Below are 19,505 nucleotides of genomic sequence, written 5' to 3'. Positions count from 1 at the left end.
TTGACAAAGCTTAATTACATTATAGCTTAGGGCAGCAAGTATTGGGGAAAGGAGACAGGTTAAGTTACATACATCCCATAACACTGCAAAGTGTACAGTAAATACAACCAAAGAGAAGTCGCACCACATCATGACATATTATAGAAAATAAAGGACAGGGAAAAAAATACATATTATGACACCTAGTACTCGCAATACTCGATCGAGTACTGAACGAACCCGAGCACCCCAATGTTGGATCGAGTACCGAGCGGACCCGAGCACCCCAATGTTGGATCGAGTACCGAACTTACCTGAGTAGCCCGATGCTGGATTTAGTACAGAGCGTACCCGAGCACCCCAATGTTGGATCGAGTACCGAGCGTACTCGAACAGCCCGATGTTGGATCAAGTACCGAGTGTACCCAAACACCCCGATGCTGGAACGAGTACCGAGTGTACATAAGCACCCACAATACTCGACTGAGTACCTAGCGTACCAGAACACCCTGGTGCTGGATCAAATACAGAGCAAACCCGAGCACCCCGGTTCTGGATCAAGTACCGAGTATACCCAAACACCCCGATGCTGGATCGAGTACTGAGCGTACATAAGCACCCACAATACTCGACTGAGTACCAAGAGTACCAGAACACCTGGTGCTGGATCAAATACCGAGCAAACCCGAGCACCCCGGTTCTGGATCAAGTACCGAGTGTACCCAAACACCCCGATGCTGGAACGAGTACCGAGTGTACATAAGCACCCACAATACTCGACTGAGTACCAAGAGTACCAGAACACCCTGATGCTGGATCAAATACCGAGCAAACCCGAGCACCCCGGTTCTGGATCAAGTACCGAGTGTACCTGAGCACCCTGATGCTGGATTGAGTACCGAGCAAACAAAAGTACACATATTTGGTATCACTGCGTCTGGAACGACCCGACCTATAAAGCTGTCCCACTAGTTAACCCCTTTAGTGAACACTATAAAAAAAAATAAAAAAGGCAAAATACAATGCTTTATCATCATACCGCCGAACAAAAAGTGAAAACGTGATAATAAAGATGAATATAAATAAAAATTGTACCGCTGAAAACGACATCTTGTCCCACAAACCACAAGCCACCATACAGCTCCATCAGCAGAAAAAAAAAAAGTTATAGCTCCCAGAATATAGGGATGCAAAAATAATTATTTTTCTATAAAATACTTTGTGTAAAAGCACCAAAACATTAAAAAAAAAAAAAAAAAAAAAAAAGAAGATATAACTGTGGTAACGCTGTAATATTACCGACCCAAAGAACAAAGCTACCACATGTGGAATGGCATAAAAAGCATTCCTAAAATGCAGAATAGAAAGTGATAAAAGATGTCTTTATGTGTTGAAGAATGGTACCAATAAAAACGTCAACTTGTCCCGCAAAAAACAAGCCATAACATGACACTGTTGGCTAAAATATACAGTATATCGACTAAATAAAATTATAGCTCTCAAAATATGGTGACACAAATACTATTTTTTTTGCAATAAAAGCGTCTTTTAGTGTGGACAGCAGCCAAACATAAACACCCGATATAAAGCTTTATTCTTCGCACTGACCCGAAGAATAAAGTCACCTAATCACTTATACCGCACGAGGAATGGCGGTTCCTGCTGTTGATTTTTAAATTCTGCCTCCCAAAGATCGTAGTAAGGCTCAGCACACATTTATCCTGTGCTCTGCGCTGAGCGCTTACACCGGAGTATCCGTGTAAATCTCTGAAATAGGTGATTCAGACGGAACACCTCTGGTGGAAGATTCCCTGTAATGAGGCAGATGGAGGAACTGTGGACACCGTCTGACCTGTGATCCGCCGGTGTCCATCTTTTTAGGATTGCATAAAAGTGCTATCTGCCACAATTTTGTGCACTTCTGAAAAGAAGGCCACCGCTGAAAAGAGGCCAGACGGAGTCCACAGTGCCTCTGCTGCTACATTATATAGTGAATGGATGCCTTGGGGATTTCCTCTGTCACGTCACTCGGAGATTTAAATGAAAACCCCAATGTAAGTACTCAGTGTAGAGCGCAGGATAAATGTGATCCTAAATGTTATAGAAAATGTTCCCAACAAAAGATTCAACTCAATCCACAAAAAATCAAGTCCCCACTCAGGTCTGTCATCTGCCAATGGAAATATAGGGGGCTTTCCCGTTACTGGTAGCACAAAGGCTCTGGAAAAGCAAAATGGCTCCTCACTCGCCAAAAGAAATTCAGCAAATTGTCTGCTCCCAAATCCAAACACCCCCTCCCTTCTGAGCCCCAGTGTGCCTAAATCCCATATATAGCGTCCACATGTCTGGCATTTCTGTAGTGATGAGAGCCTGCCTAACTTACGAGTGCATGTCTCCAGAAGCATGAGCTAGGCATGACGTACTGGTCACTATAAGGTACTGGTCACTACAACGGCAGTTTGCAATTTTCACTCAAACATCCAGTACTGCTTGTTTCTGGAAAACACCCATGGAGTCAAAATCGTCACTACACCTGTAAAAAAAAATTCGCAAAAGGGGTATATCTTCTAAAATGGGGTCACTTGTGGGGGGATTCTGCTGTTCTAGCTCTTAGTGGCTCTCACAGTGGGTCGTGGCACCCGCAAACCATAACAATAAAATCTGCACTGTAGTATGGTGCTCCTTTCCGTCTGAGGTTTGCACTGTGCCTGAAAAGTATTTCCCGATTACACAAAATGGCGCACTCAGGAAAATATAGACCTCCTATTAGCCCTTAGAAAAATTAAAAACTTAGAACTAAAACTACATTTTAGAGGTAAATAGTATAAAAATCTAAGATGGCAAATCCACCTGAGGAAGGTAGCAGTCCGATGCCGAAACTCATAGTGGTTTAATAAAAGGTTTGTTTGCCACTAATCTATTGCAGTGTGCTCTATAGCCATAGCGCTCCTTAAATTGACCACATTTATTTTTTTTTTTAAAGTTTACATTCCCCTTGAGGGATTGCGGCTGGAGCAGCTTGGGGCCATAGAGCTCATCTCCAGGCAACAGGACCTGAAGTGCCGTCACATCCTGTGAAGTGGCATCACGTGACTGGATCTTGGGCCCACGTGACCAGACCAGAAAGCACAGCACAGGAGCGGTCCCGAAGCAACAGAGACATCCGCTTCTGGAGTTGTGCAGGGGTGCACAACCTTTCCAGGTGAGAGGCTAATCCCCCCACCTTTCATTGAAACATCCCAATTAAACCACCTTGTGCTTCTTATGCTGCGCTCTTCCATATTTATTGTCTTAGAAAAATCTGTGAGGCACATGTATTGTCAATATGATCATTGCACCCCTAAATTAATTTATTGGGGAGTGTAGTTTGTAAAATGAGTTCACATATGGGGTGTTTCTGTTGTTCTGGCACCTCAGGGGCTCTGCCAATGTGACATGGTACCCTCAAACCATTCCGGCAAAATCTAAACTCCAATATGGCGCCTCTTCCTTTCTGAGCTTCGCACTGTGCCTCAAAAGTAGTTTTCCCCTCACATATGGCATATCCGTGTACTCAGGAAAAATTACACAACAAATTGTATGGTGCATTTCTCCTGTTACCCTTATGAAAATGCCAAGTTTGGGGCGAAAAATTATTTTCGTGGGGAAAATTTGATTTTTCTTATTTATACGGCTCAACATTATAACCTTCTGGGAAGTACCTGGAGGTTCACCACACATCTAAATACATTCTTTGAGGGGTCTAGTTTCCAAAATTAGGTCACTTGTTCAGGGTTTCCACTGCTTAAGTACATCAGGTGCTCTCCAAATGGAACATGACATACGCTAAGGATTCGAGCAAAATTTGGTTACAAAAAGTCAAATGATGTTCCTTCCCTTTCAAGCGCTGCCGTGCGCCCAAAAAGTAGTTTTCTCCACCATATGGGATATCAATGTACTCAAGAGATTGCACAGCAAATTGTATGGTGCAATTTATCATATTACCTTTATGAAAATGCAAAATTTGGGTCTAAAAATCATTTTTGTGGGAAAATTTTTTTTTTTTTTAAATTTTCATGGCTAAAAGTTATAAACCTCTGTGAAGCACCTAGGGGTTCAATGTGCTCACCAAACATCTAGATAAGTTCCCTGGGGGTCTCGTTTCCAAAACCGTGTCGATTATGGGGGAATTTCACTGTTTAGGCACATCAGGGGCTCTCCAAACACAACATGGCGTTCGTTAACGATTCCAGCAAATTTTGCATTCAAAAAGTCAAGTTGCACTTCTTCCCTTCTGAGCCCTGCCATGCGCTCAAACAATGGATTTCCTCCACATATGGGATATCGGCATGCTCAGGAGAAATTGCACAACACATTTTGGGGTCCATTTTGTTCTGTTACCCTTATTTTTTCTGTTACCCTTGCAAAAATAAAAACAATTTGTCTAAAGTAAAATCTTTGTGAAAAAAAAAAAGTTAAATGTTCATTTTTTCCCACTTTACAAAAATTCCTGTGAAGCACTTGAAGGGTTAAAAAACTTCTTGAATGTGGTTTTGAACACCTTGAGGGGTGCAGTTTTTTTCTGTCATATAGACCCCTCAAAGTGACTTCAAATGTGAGGTTGTCCCTAAAAAAATGGTTTTGGAAACTTTTGTTGGAAAAGTAAGAAATCGCTGGTCAACTTTTAACCCTTATACCTTCCTAACAAAAAAAAAAATTATGCTTCAAAAATTGTGCTGATGTAAAGTAGACATGTGGGAAATGTTACTAACTATTTTGTGTGACATGACCGATTTAAGGGCATGAAAATTAAAAGTTTAAAAATTGCTAGATTTTTGCCAAATTTCCGCTTTTTTTCACAAATTAACGTAAACCATGTCTAAAAATTTTTACCACTATCAGGAAAAACAATCTCAGAATCAGTGGAATCAGCGTTATAACCACATAAAGGGACAGTGGTCAGAATTGTAAAAATTGGTCTGGTCATTAACGTCAATACAACTGTCTAACTAGTTAAAGTAGGGGAGTCTACAATGAATCAAACAACCGAAAAAAACAAGCCTACCCCTTTAAAACATTAATCTTTATTAATATTCCAGTTTAGTACAAAAAATTCCCTATAAAAAACATCCCAGTTAGGGGACCAAAAATACTAGGATTAGGGACTCCGCTCATCCAAATCTTGTATATGTGCCAAAAAATAACACAATAGAAAAAATCAACAAAACGTGAAAAATAACACTAAAAAAACCAAAAAACATGAAAAAAACATAAAAAATCAAAATTGAATATGGTATGCCTATATTGACCCTAGTATGCCCTTAGGTCTGATACCCTTCCTTGCAGCGGAGGTTGGCACCCTAGATTATCGATATGGCGCCCCCGCTCACCGGCGGCTGTCCCTTATATCCCTAAACGGCCCCTATAAATCTAAAAGCCACAGACAAAAACACCACATAAATATGGATCAATTCAGATCCATAGTACCACACATTATTAATGATGCACCTGGTATCCCACACACTATGAGGTCAACCTATGATGACCTTGATGATAGCCCCAACATGCGTTATGTAGTGGATATATAATCTATATAGACAAGGAGCTGCACCTAGGTTATTCTGTGTATGCTGGCAGTAGCTATATCCAACTTACACTGTGTTATATAGTGGATAGCTAGCAATCATTATAGACAAAAAGCTGCCCGTAAGTTTATTCTGTGTATGCCAACTATGGTTATATCCAATCAGCATCCCTAGGACATGCGAATTCATCCAAGGTGCAGACTTAGATTTTTACAAGAACCTCATATACGTTTTAGAGGAAAAAAATTCATATCTCCATCAATCATCATATAGGGAATAGTCCTCCCCCCAAAAATTATATTATTTGTTGCTTAGGTAATTCTAATCCACGTTCCCAAATCTCTTCTTTATATATGCTGGGACAGCGGCTATGAGGGAACATCTGATGAACAAAGAGCTGTTGATGAATAGCATTGGCTTTGTATGAGGATGCAATTGATGGCATACTAAGCACTTTATTTGACTAAGTTAGTGATGCATATAACATATGTATACCCCCAGCATATATAAAGAAGAGATTTGATGAATTCGCATGTCCTAGGGATGCTGATTGGATATAACCATAGTTGGCATACACAGAATAAACTTACGGGCAGCTTTTTGTCTATAATGATTGCTAGCTATCCACTATATAACAAAGTGTAAGTTGGATATAGCTACTGTCAGCATAACAGAATAACCTAGGTGCAGCTCCTTGTCTATATAGATTATATATCCACTACATAACGCATGTTGGGGCTATCATCAAGGTCATCATAGGTTGACCTCATAGTGTGTGGGATACCAGGTGCATCATTAATAATGTGTGGTACTATGGATCTGAATTGATCCATATTTATGTGGTGTTTTTGTCTGTGGCTTTTAGATTTATAGGGGCCGTTTAGGGATATAAGGGACAGCCGCCGGTGAGCGGGGGCACCATATCGATAATCTAGGGTGCCAACCTCCGCTGCAAGGAAGGGTATCAGACCTAAGGGCATACTAGGGTCAATATAGGCATACCATATTCAATTTTGATTTTTTATGTTTTTTTCATGTTTTTTGGTTTTTTTAGTGTTATTTTTCACGTTTTGTTGATTTTTTCTATTGTGTTATTTTTTGGCACATATACAAGATTTGGATGAGCGGAGTCCCTAATCCTAGTATTTTTGGTCCCCTAACTGGGATGTTTTTTATAGGGAATTATTTGTACTAAACTGGAATATTAATAAAGATTAATGTTTTAAAGGGGTAGGCTTGTTTTTTTCGGTTGACTGGTCATTAACGTGCAAACCACCTTGGGAGGTGAAGGGGATAATGACCGCGCCAATTATAACCCTAATAACCATGCAATATCAGAGGCCTGGTGCCCTCACCGTCTCAGACGCAGTTTCTCAGATTCAATAGTAAGCATAAGAAATGTCCATTTATTATGTTGCCTCCTTTTTTTTGTGTGCACATATTTGAGTTTCTTCAGAAACTTTGTGATACCAGCCTGAGGAAGAGACCTAAGAAGTCTGGAACGCAGCTGTGGAGCATCATTTATATTACTTTTGTTAGCTATTAAAAGGTCTCAACTACAAGATCATCTGGTTTTTCCCAAAGAGAACAAAATAAAGAGACATTTTATATTAAAAAAGAAAAAAATTGCCCAAAAGCTTTGACACTACAGGATTGGACCAAAAATGTAGGTAAAATCCTATCATGATAGCAAGCAGGTCCAACTGGCTGCTGTATTCAGGTGGCATGCGGATAAAAAATGTACGTTACCAGTGTGGTAGGAAAATACTGGTGTGTAAGCTCCAGGATAAGGGAGATCTCTCTTAGATAATAATAATAATAATAATAATAATAAAAGGCGCCTCTGAAAAACACAGGGATCAACATTTTCATTTACAAGCAGAAACAAGCCTTGAATTCAGAACTTGGATTTGGTTGCAGTATCTTCCATGAGTGGATTAATAGGACCCCTGATTGCCCCCGTGTGTAATAGAAAGCTGCCGTGTATCACAGATCTAGTCACACGTTCATGATTGTAGTCACTGAGTGATGAGACACGACAACAGGTCCCTGGATATCACACGGATTCCTAGTCACAGACTGAGACCATCATTCCCATTTTCAGTCTGGTACATCAACACTGACGTAGTCCACCACAATCTAATTTAGCCTTGTAAGGGATTATGGGTAAGACCGCGCCGCTGCACCTAAAGCCATTAGCATGTTTGAGATGGCATTGGACTTTTTTTTTTTATCTTCAAGAATAAAATTGCAGATAGTTCGAATTCACATGGATCCGCATATTTAAGGAAATTCTACTTGAATTCGAGCCTCCACAGATGGATCTGCTCATCTCTACCAACTAATTCCCCATTAAATGTCACCTGCTTAACCCAGCAGGAAGTACAGCGGCGTCTAAAAATCACTAAAATTGACAAATCTCCGGGCCCGGATGGGATACACCCCCGAGTACTGCAGGAACTAAGTACAGTCATTGATAGACCATTATTTTTAATCTTTAAAGACTCCATAATAACAGGGTCTGTACCACAGGAGTGGCGTATAGCAAATGTGGTGCCAATATTCAAAAAAGGGGCAAAAACTGAACTCGGTAATTATAGGCCAGTAAGCTTCACCTCTACTGTGGGTAAAATCCTGGAGGGCATTCTAAGGGATGCTATACTGGAGTATCTGAAGAGGAATAACCTCATGACCCAGTATCAGCACGGGTTTACTAGGGACCGCTCATGTCAGACTAATTTGATCAGCTTCTATGAAGAGGTAAGTTCCGGACTGGACCAAGGGAACCCAGTAGATGTAGTGTATATGGACTTTTCCAAAGCTTTTGATACGGTGCCACACAAAAGGTTGTTACATAAAATGAGAGTAATGGGGATAGGGGAAAATATGTGTAAGTGGGTTGAGAGCTGGCTCAGGGATAGGAAACAAAGGGTGGTTATTAATGGAGCATACTCGGACTGGGTCGCGGTTAGCAGTGGGGTACCACAGGGGTCAGTATTGGGCCCTCTTCTTTTTAACATATTTATTAATGACCTTGTAGGGGGCATTCAGAGTAGAATTTCAATATTTGCAGATGACACTAAACTCTGCAGGGTAATCAATACAGGGGAGGACAATTTTATATTACAGGATGATTTATGTAAACTAGAAGCTTGGGCTGATAAATGGCAAATGAGCTTTAATGGGGATAAATGTAAGGTCATGCACTTGGGTAGAAGTAATAAGATGTATAACTATGTGCTTAATTCTAAAACTCTGGGCAAAACCGTCAATGAAAAAGACCTGGGTGTATGGGTGGATGACAAACTCATATTCAGTGGCCAGTGTCAGGCAGCTGCTACAAAGGCAAATAAAATAATGGGATGTATTAAAAGAGGCATAGATGCTCATGAGGAGAACATAATTTTACCTCTATACAAGTCACTAGTTCGACCACACTTAGAATACTGTGCACAGTTCTGGTCTCCGGTGTATAAGAAAGACATAGCTGAACTGGAGCGGGTGCAGAGAAGAGCGACCAAGGTTATTAGAGGACTGGGGGGTCTGCAATACCAAGATAGGTTATTACACTTGGAAAAACGAAGGCTAAGGGGTGATCTTATGTTAATGTATAAATATATGAGGGGACAGTACAAAGACCTTTCTGATGATCTTTTTAATCATAGATCTGAGACAGGGACAAGGGGGCATCCTCTACGTCTGGAGGAAAGAAGGTTTAAGCATAATAACAGACGCGGATTCTTTACTGTAAGAGCAGTGAGACTATGGAACTCTCTGCCGTATGATGTTGTAATGAGTGATTCATTACTTAAATTTAAGAGGGGACTGGATGCCTTTCTGGAAAAGTATAATGTTACAGGGTATATACACTAGATTCCTTGATAAGGCGTTGATCCAGGGAACTAGTCTGATTGCCATATGTGGGGTCGGGAAGGAATTTTTTTCCCCATAGTGGAGTTACTCTTTGCCACATGGTTTTTTTTTGCCTTCCTCTGGATCAACATGTTAGGGCATGTTAGGTTAGGCTATGGGTTGAACTAGATGGACTTAAAGTCTTCCTTCAACCTCAATAACTATGTAATAGCATGGAAGGAATGAGTGACACAGATTCCATAACTATCTAGATCGGCCGAAGTTATTAGTATCCCTCCCGCTTATCAGGCGTTACCTCCACAATGTCGTCTTTCAGCACAGAGAGCTCATTCAGGTTCCTGGCCACAAAGTCATACTTGCAGACGGCGCTCTTCTTGAGAAGCGTAGCCTCCTGGTTCCTGTGATTAAAGACAGAATTTCAGATTATTACTATTATTTATTTATACAGCACCATTAATTCCATGGTGCTGTACATGAGAAGGGGTTACTGTTGTGAATTTGGATTCTGGGCTCCCCCGGTGGCCGCTTGTGGAATTGGACTTGTCATCCTCTTTCCTGTTTCACCTGATTCCATCAGTAGTGGGTGTCGCTATTTAAGCTCATTTCTCTGGTGGTTTCTTGCCGGTCAACAATGTTATCTGATGCCTCTCAGTGCTTGTTCCTGCTTCTAGACAACTACTAGATAAGTTGGACTTTTGTCCATGTTTTGTTTTGCCTATTTGTTCCAGTTCACAGCTGAAGTTTTGTTACTGTGTCTGGAAAGCTCTCGTTGATCAGGGATTGCTACTCTGGCGTTATGAGTTAATGCCAGAGTTTAAGGTAATCTCTGGATGGTGTTTTGTTAGTGTTTTTCTGCTGACCATGAAAGTATACTATCTGTCTTCTGCTATCTAGTAAGCGGACCTCAAATTTGCTAAGACTATTTTCCTGCTGCGTTTGTTGTTTCATCTGAACTCACCGTCATTATATGTGGGGGGCTACTGTCTTCTTTGGAATATTTCTCTAGAGGTGAGCCAGGTCTTATATTTCCCTCTGCTAGCTATTTAGGTCTTAGGCCAGAGCTGGGCATCTAGCGATAAATAGGAAATGCTACCTGGCTATTTCTAGTTGCGCGGCAGGCTTAGTTCATGGTCAGTATAGTTCCATCTTCCGAGAGCTTGTCCCTCTATAGGCTTGCTATGATCTCTGCCTGCAGAGATCATGACAGTTTGACCGGCCCATAAAGTGTTAAAGACCCAGGTTGAGAAAGGAGAGTTATAAGAAGTCTGCTGGAATTTTTTTTTTTTTTTTTTTCCTCCAGTCTGCCTTGCTGCAGTCTTTTTTCTCTCTCTCCTCCTAATCTCTGTATGCTCTGTGTGCACCTGACAATAATGGATCTCCAGAGTGTAACTGCGGGTTTGAATAATCTCATCACGAAAGTACAAAATTTACAAGATTTTGTGGTACATGCTCCGGTATCTGAGCCGAGAATTCCTTTGCCGGAGTTCTTCACAGGGAATAGAGCTAGCTTCCAGAATTTCCGAAATAATTGTAAGCTTTATTTGTCCCTGAAGTCTCGTTCAGCTGGAGACCCTGCTCAGCAGGTTAGGATTGTGATTTCCTTGCTCAGGGGTGACCCTCAAGATTGGGCCTTCTCATTGCCAGCAGGGGATCCTGCGTTACGCGATGTGGATGCGTTTTTTCTGGCCTTGGGCTTGCTTTATGAGGAACCTCATTTGGAACTTCAGGCAGAAAAAACTTTGATGGCACTATCTCAGGGGCAAGACGAAGCTGAAGTTTTCTGCCAAAAATTCCGTAAATGGTCTGTGCTTACTCAGTGGAATGAGTGCGCCTTGGCGGCAACTTTCAGAGAAGGTCTCTCTGATGCCGTTAAGGATGTTATGGTGGGGTTCCCTTTGCCTGCAGGTCTGAATGAGTCCATGGCAATGGCTATTCAGATTGATAGGCGTCTGCGGGAGCGCAAACCGGTGCACCATCTGGCGGTGTCTATGGAAAAGACGCCAGAAAGTATGCAGTGTGATAGAATTCTGTCCAGGAGCGAGCGACAGAATTTTAGACGGAAGAATGGATTGTGTTTCTATTGTGGGGATTCTACTCATGTGATATCGGCATGCTCTAGGCGTACAAAGAAGCTTGATAAGTCTGTTTCCATTGGCACCATTCAGTCTAAGTTTATTTTGTCTGTAACCCTGATTTGCTCTTTGTCATCCATTGCCACGGACGCCTATGTTGACTCTGGCGCCGCTCTGAGTCTTATGGATTGGTCCTTTGCCAATCGTTGTGGTTTTAATTTAGAGCCTTTGGAGACTCTTATTCCTCTGAAGGGGATTGACTCCACCCCATTGGCTAATAATAAACCACAATACTGGACACAAGTAACCATGCGTATCAATCCGGATCACCAGGAGATTATTCGTTTCCTGGTGCTGTATAATTTACATGACGATTTGGTACTGGGATTGCCATGGTTGCAGTCTCACAACCCAGTCTTGGACTGGAGAGCAATGTCTGTGTTGAGCTGGGGATGTAAGGGTATCCATGGGGACGTACCTTTGGTTTCTATTTCGTCGTCCATTCCCTCTGAAGTCCCTGAGTTCCTCTCTGATTATCAAGACGTCTTTGACGAACCCAAGCTTGGGTCGTTACCTCCGCACCGTGAGTGCGATTGTGCCATAGATTTGATACCGGGTTGTAAATATCCAAAGGGTCGTTTGTTTAATTTGTCTGTGCCGGAACATGCTGCTATGCGGGAATATATAAAGGAGTCTTTGGAAAAGGGACATATTCGCCCGCAGAGCGGAATTATGATGTTGGGAATCGGGAGCTTTTGGCCATGAAGTGGGCGTTTGAGGAGTGGCGCCATTGGCTCGAGGGGGCTAGGCATCAGGTGGTGGTATTGACTGACCACAAAAATTTGATTTATCTTGAGACTGCCAGACGCCTGAATCCTAGACAGGCGCGCTGGTCTTTATTTTTTTCTCGCTTTAATTTTGTGGTGTCATACCTACCGGGTTCTAAGAATGTTAAGGCAGATGCCCTTTCTAGGAGTTTTGACCCGGACTCTCCTGGTAATTCTGAACCCACAGGTATCCTTAGGGAGGGAGTAATTTTGTCGGCCGTTTCTCCTGATCTGCGGCGGTCCTTGCAAGAGTTTCAGGCGGATAGACCGGATCGTTGTCCGCCTGATAGACTGTTTGTTCCGGATGATTGGACCAGCAGAGTCATCTCTGAGGTACATTCTTCTGCATTGGCAGGTCATCCCGGAATTTTTGGTACCAGGGATTTGGTGGCAAGATCCTTCTGGTGGCCTTCTCTGTCACGAGATGTGCGAGTCTTTGTGCAGTCATGTGACGTTTGTGCTCGGGCCAAGTCTTGTAGTTCTCGGGCTAGCGGACTGCTGTTGCCCTTGCCTATTCCTAAGAGGCCTTGGACACACATCTCGATGGATTTTATTTCAGATCTGCCTGTTTCCCAGAAGATGTCTGTCATCTGGGTGGTCTGTGACCGTTTCTCTAAAATGGTCCATTTGGTTCCTCTGCCCAAGTTGCCTTCTTCTTCTGAGTTGGTTCCTCTGTTTTTTCAGAATGTTGTCCGATTGCACGGTATTCCTGAGAATATTGTTTCTGACAGAGGTACCCAATTTGTGTCTAGATTTTGGCGGGCATTCTGTGCTAGGATGGGCATAGATTTGTCTTTTTCATCTGCTTTTCACCCTCAGACTAATGGCCAGACCGAGCGGACTAATCAGACCCTTGAGACATATCTGAGGTGTTTTGTCTCTGCTGACCAGGATGATTGGGTTGCTTTTTTGCCATTGGCAGAGTTCGCCCTCAATAATCGGGCCAGTTCTTCCACCTTGGTGTCCCCGTTTTTCTGTAATTCGGGGTTTCACCCTCGATTTTCCTCCGGTCAGGTGGAATCCTCGGATTGTCCTGGAGTGGATGCGGTGGTGGAGAGATTGCATCACATCTGGGGGCAGGTTATGGACAATTTGAAGTTGTCCCAGGAGAAGACTCAGCGTTTTGCCAACCGTCATCGTCGTGTTGGTTCTCGGCTTTGTGTTGGAGATTTAGTGTGGTTGTCTTCTCGTTTTGTCCCTATGAGGGTCTCTTCTCCTAAGTTTAAACCTCGGTTCATCGGCCCTTATAGAATATTGGAGATTCTTAATCCTGTTTCTTTCCGTTTGGACCTCCCTGCGTCCTTTTCCATTCATAACGTTTTTCATCGGTCGTTATTGCGCAGGTATGAGGTACCTGTTGTACCTTCAGTTGAGCCTCCTGCTCCGGTGTTGGTTGAGGGTGAGTTGGAGTACGTTGTGGAGAAAATTTTGGACTCTCGTGTTTCCAGACGGAAACTCCAGTATCTGGTCAACTGGAAGGGTTACGGCCAGGAGGATAATTCTTGGGTCAATGCATCTGATGTTCATGCTTCTGATCTTGTTCGTGCCTTCCATAGGGCTCATCCTGGTCGCCCTGGTGGATCTGGTGAGGGTTCGGTGCCCCCTCCTTGAGGGGGGGGTACTGTTGTGAATTTGGATTCTGGGCTCCCCCGGTGGCCGCTTGTGGAATTGGACTTGTCATCCTCTTTCCTGTTTCACCTGATTCCATCAGTAGTGGGTGTCGCTATTTAAGCTCATTTCTCTGGTGGTTTCTTGCCGGTCAACAATGTTATCTGATGCCTCTCAGTGCTTGTTCCTGCTTCTAGACAACTACTAGATAAGTTGGACTTTTGTCCATGTTTTGTTTTGCCTATTTGTTCCAGTTCACAGCTGAAGTTTTGTTACTGTGTCTGGAAAGCTCTCGTTGATCAGGGATTGCTACTCTGGCGTTATGAGTTAATGCCAGAGTTTAAGGTAATCTCTGGATGGTGTTTTGTTAGTGTTTTTCTGCTGACCATGAAAGTATACTATCTGTCTTCTGCTATCTAGTAAGCGGACCTCAAATTTGCTAAGACTATTTTCCTGCTGCGTTTGTTGTTTCATCTGAACTCACCGTCATTATATGTGGGGGGCTACTGTCTTCTTTGGAATATTTCTCTAGAGGTGAGCCAGGTCTTATATTTCCCTCTGCTAGCTATTTAGGTCTTAGGCCAGAGCTGGGCATCTAGCGATAAATAGGAAATGCTACCTGGCTATTTCTAGTTGCGCGGCAGGCTTAGTTCATGGTCAGTATAGTTCCATCTTCCGAGAGCTTGTCCCTCTATAGGCTTGCTATGATCTCTGCCTGCAGAGATCATGACAGGTTACATACAGAGTTATAGATATTTACAGTACACAAATTTATGATGACGGACTGGTACAGAGGGGAGAGGACCCTGTCCTTGCGGACTTACATTCCAGAAGTTATGGTTAAAACAGCCTATGACTTGCTGGAACCAGTTGGATACCTGATAAATTGAAAAAGCTGCCGAATATTAAAACCGCTCTCAGTAAGTAAGAGATTCCCCAAAATGGACCCCCAGCAGTAGGGGGAGTAGGTGAACATCATGCTAACTAGCTTTTTCCTCCAAAACTCCAAAAGAAATTAGATTACCATCTAATGAGTATTATACTTGTATCGCCAACATGGTGTTCTACATCCACCGTGTATTACACCGGTGTCGCCATCATGGTGTCATCCATCCACCGTGTATTACACCGGTATCGCCATCATGGTGTCCTCCATCCACCGTGTATTACACCGGTATCGCCATCATGGTGTCCTCCATCCACCGTGTATTACACCGGTATCGCCATCATGGTGTCCTCCATCCACCGTGCATTACACCGGTATCGCCATCATGGTGTCCTCCATCCACCGTGCATTACACCGGTATCGCCATCATTGTGTCCTACATCCACCGTGTATTACACCGGTGTCGCCATCATGGTGTCATCCATCCACCGTGCATTACACCGGTATCGCCATCATGGTGTCCTCCATCCACCGTGTATTACACCGGTATCGCCATCATTGTGTCCTCCATCCACCGTGTATTACACCGGTATCGCCATCATGGTGGGTGTCCTCCATCCACCGTGTATTACACCGGTATCGCCATCATGGTGTCCTCCATCCACCGTGCATTACACCGGTATCGCCATCATGGTGTCCTCCATCCACCGTGTATTACACCGGTATCGCCATCATTGTGTCCTCCATCCACCGTGTATTACACCGGTATCGCCATCATGGTGGGTGTCCTCCATCCACCGTGTATTACACCGGTATCGCCATCATGGTGTCCTCCATCCACCGTGCATTACACCGGTATCGCCATCATGGTGTCCTACATCCACCGTGTATTACACCGGTGTCGCCATCATGGTGTCATCCATCCACCGTGCATTACACCGGTATCGCCATCATGGTGTCCTCCATCCACCGTGCATTACACCGGTATCGCCATCATGGTGTCCTACATCCACCGTGTATTACACCGGTGTCGCCATCATGGTGTCATCCATCCACCGTGCATTACACCGGTATCGCCATCATGGTGTCCTACATCCACCGTGTATTACACTGGTATCGCCATCATGGTGGGTGTCCTCCATCCACCGTGTATTACACCGGTGTCGCCATCATGGTGTCATCCATCTACTGTGTATTACACCGGTATCGCCATCATGGTGGGTGTCCTCCATCCACCGTGCATTACACCGGTATCGCCATCATGGTGCCCTCCATCCACCGTGCATTACACCGGTATCGGCATCATGGTGCCCTCCATCCACCGTGTATTACACCGGTATCGCCATCATGGTGCCCTCCATCCACCGTGTATTACACCGGTGTCGCCATCATGGTGTCATCAATCCACCGTGTATTACACCGGTATCGCCATCATGGTGGGTGTTCTCCATCCACCGTGCATTACACCGGTATCGCCATCATGGTATCCTCCATCCACCGTGTATTACACTGGTATAGCCATCACGGTATCCTCCATTCACTGTATTACACTGGTATCGCCATCATGGTGTCCTCCATCCACCGTGCATTACACCGGTATCGCCATCATGGTGTCCTTCATCCACCGTATTACACCGGTATCGCCATCATGGTATCCTCCATCCACCGTGTATTACACTGGTATAGCCATCATGGTGTCCTCCATCCACCGAATATTACACTGGTATAGCCATCATGGTATTCTCCATCCACCGTGTATTACACTGGTATCGCCATCATGGCGTCCTCCATCCACCGTGCATTACACTGGTATCACCATCACGGTTTCCTTGGTCACTATGATGCCTGTTGAACAACTTAACGCTTCAGATGATTTTCTACATTTTCTTTCTGACATATAGAGACATAACAGTGGTCCATATGTGGTGGTCTCTGTAGAGGAGTCCTTGGTCTATTGCCCTGATATGTCACGCATCTGACACGTATGTACTGTACTCCAAAGACTCAGAAAATTCTTTATTTGGTAAACTAACTACCATCTGCATTTTCCTGCATCAGGGAATACATTTCCTGAGTTATATCGTGTCCGCTAAACGCTTCTGAATTAATCCTTCAAAAGGTCTGATCTAATATAAAGTGGGTGCAATCCAAATCTCAGAAGGGCGTGCAGAGTTTTTTAGTGTTTGCAAACTATTATTGTAAATGTACTAAATGTTTTCCAAGATCGCCAAACCATTAACGAAGTTGACTAAAAAAAGTAGATGTGGTTAACTGTAAACCTAATGTAGTCTGATCCTTCAGAGTTGAAGGAAAGCTTCTCAGACCCTGTATTGGTCCAGCCTTCCTTAGAACATCCATTTGTAGTCGAGGTTGAAGCCTCAGGCTTGTGTGTTATCACAAGTTATACAAACCCTTACTGACCTCCATCAGAGCATCTTTTCACGAGTTCTCATCTTCCAAAAGAAGCTGCAATATTAGCAAATATGAATAGCTGGTGAACAGTGGGCCTTGGAGTAATGGCGCCACTTCTGCTAAGGGGCCAAACAAATTCATTGTTATCAGATACTGTCAGAGATCCTGCTCCTCTCCAAATGATCAATGTCAACTTGCTGTATTAGGTATAGAAACATTCTAAATGCTTGAGCAGCGAGAGGCTGTTTGTTTTGGCACATTCCAGAAGTTAGTCCCTGGCTGACAGGGACTATTTGCTATGATTAATTCCTGTTGCAAGTGTGATTCCAATGAATAGTCTTATTTCAGACCATAGCTCATTTACTGACCGTTCTTCTGACTGAGAATTCTGTCCCTATGCACACCTCCTTGTCATCACCTAGCTAGATATCCATTTCTGCCAGCCAGCTGCACAAGCCAGCAGCTACTCCAACGCAAGGTCTCAACCCACAGTCCTTGATCAAGTCCACAATTCTGTACATTGGTTAAAGGGTGAAGGCCATGGCTCCCCTGGAACCTAGTGAAAAGCCTGTCCATGGAAGCCCTATTTAGATCTGCCAGGTGACCTCTAACAGAGTTGCATTACAATGGTCTCTTCTGTCCACTCAGGAATATAATTCTATTACCATCATAATCTTGTCTGTCAACTGTGAATTATACTGTTATCGTCATCATGGTCTCCTCCATTAACTGTGGAATATACTGGCATTGCCACCATGGTCTCCACTATCCACTGTTTATTATACTAACACCACCATCAACGTCTGCACCCCTAACCATGCATTATACTTGTATCACCATCATGGCCTCCTCCATCCATCTTCTTCTGCCTGAATTCATGCCCTATGTCAGGTCCAATGTGTGCACAGGGATAACGGTCCATATGCAACAACTTTAGTGGAGATCAGTAGCTGTAGAGTAGGTGTCTCTGGCCATGGACGTTGGGCCACTGGCTTCTGAAGTACAAATTCTCCAGCCTCTTTACGCTTAATAAACATTATTTATGACAGATCTTCTATTATTCCTGATTGTTTAATCTGGAATCACACTCCAGACGTAGCACGACTTGCCCCATCATACCTTCTCATTTTCCTCATAAGTGACCTTAAAGGCCACGGAGAGTTGAAATTTTTCATTATTCTGGTTGCAAAAACAAACCATTGTACTGTAGATCTTTATATTGAAATAAACAATTTTCAGACTGTTTGCATCATATGAAAGTGTGTGCATACATGTAATACCCCAGATCATATAACCATCGGCCTAGTATTGTATTACTGTTCCTGGTGAGGTGTGGACTGCACAAGGCCTGTGAAATTGCCGGGCGGCATCTGACTGCTGATCTTGTGTATTCTTCGGGGGAGCCTTCATGTATCCCACAGATGACCAATACGATTAAGATCTGGAGACTAATAAGCTGTGTGGTGTTTAGGTAGGTGGTACAAGTCACGTCCATTTCAGCAGAACATTGCCTCATCAGATGGCCTTTACCAGCTCATATTCTTCACGCTTCCTGGTACCATTATTTGCACCTGGACATCCACATGATAGAAAAAGGCAGTTATCAGATCACGTGGTGGACAGAAACACGGGCACTGACTGGTCCATGGTTACCCAGCCTGACACACAAGCTGGAATGCTCTGCACCTTCTGGTGGCCATTATAGATCACACAGAGCATCACAGCTGGCACCTCACCATTATAACCAGTAATACATGTATGGATAACTTCGTTACATTCAGGCTTCTATGGGGTGGGACCAGGAGACATCACACAAGGCAGGCCATTTTAGAGATGAGCCAGTGTCTGCACGCTTACCCAACACATCAGCTACAAGAATTGACTATCCCCTCATGAAATATCATGGTCACCAGACAATCAGGGTTATCATGGGTTAATACTAATGTTATGGCCGATCGGTGCATGACAATAGATGACTGAATGGACTCTCTGAGTTTGTCTTGGATCTGATTTATGTACAATATATTTATGTGGATGACTATACAGTTAATGGCCCTCCTTTAGAGACACCGGCCTTTTCACAATTGGAGCATTCCCATGTCGACATTAGATCCATGATCCAAATCTTGAAGCATAAAATCCAGCAATTAGTTCCCCCTCCCCCCATCAGTCTCAGAATGAACCAAGATAATGAGAAAATCGAGCAACCACAACGTCTCAGGAATTGGCTTGGTGATTGGTGCTAGATGACCTGGGGCCAAGATTTTACTGCCAATATTGAGTG

General features: G+C 43.5%; 1 protein-coding gene across 6 annotated transcripts in view; it reads right to left on the bottom strand.

Moving 5' to 3' along the window:
* Window positions 1-19,505, bottom strand: part of EPS8 (EGFR pathway substrate 8, signaling adaptor) — a 192,743-nt gene that overhangs the window by 62,992 nt on the left and 110,246 nt on the right. For all 6 annotated transcript variants that reach the window (XM_077267284.1, XM_077267282.1, XM_077267286.1 and 3 more), the window contains one exon: window positions 9,712-9,814. In XM_077267284.1, the coding sequence (XP_077123399.1) occupies window positions 9,712-9,814 (103 nt within the window). The remainder of the gene's footprint in view (window positions 1-9,711; window positions 9,815-19,505) is intronic.

The sequence above is a fragment of the Ranitomeya variabilis genome, chromosome 5, assembly GCF_051348905.1.
Source record: "Ranitomeya variabilis isolate aRanVar5 chromosome 5, aRanVar5.hap1, whole genome shotgun sequence".
Lineage (NCBI taxonomy): Eukaryota > Metazoa > Chordata > Amphibia > Anura > Dendrobatidae > Ranitomeya > Ranitomeya variabilis.
The sequence above is the reverse complement of the archived record's forward strand: the minus strand, read 5'-3'. Positions and strand labels throughout refer to the sequence as shown.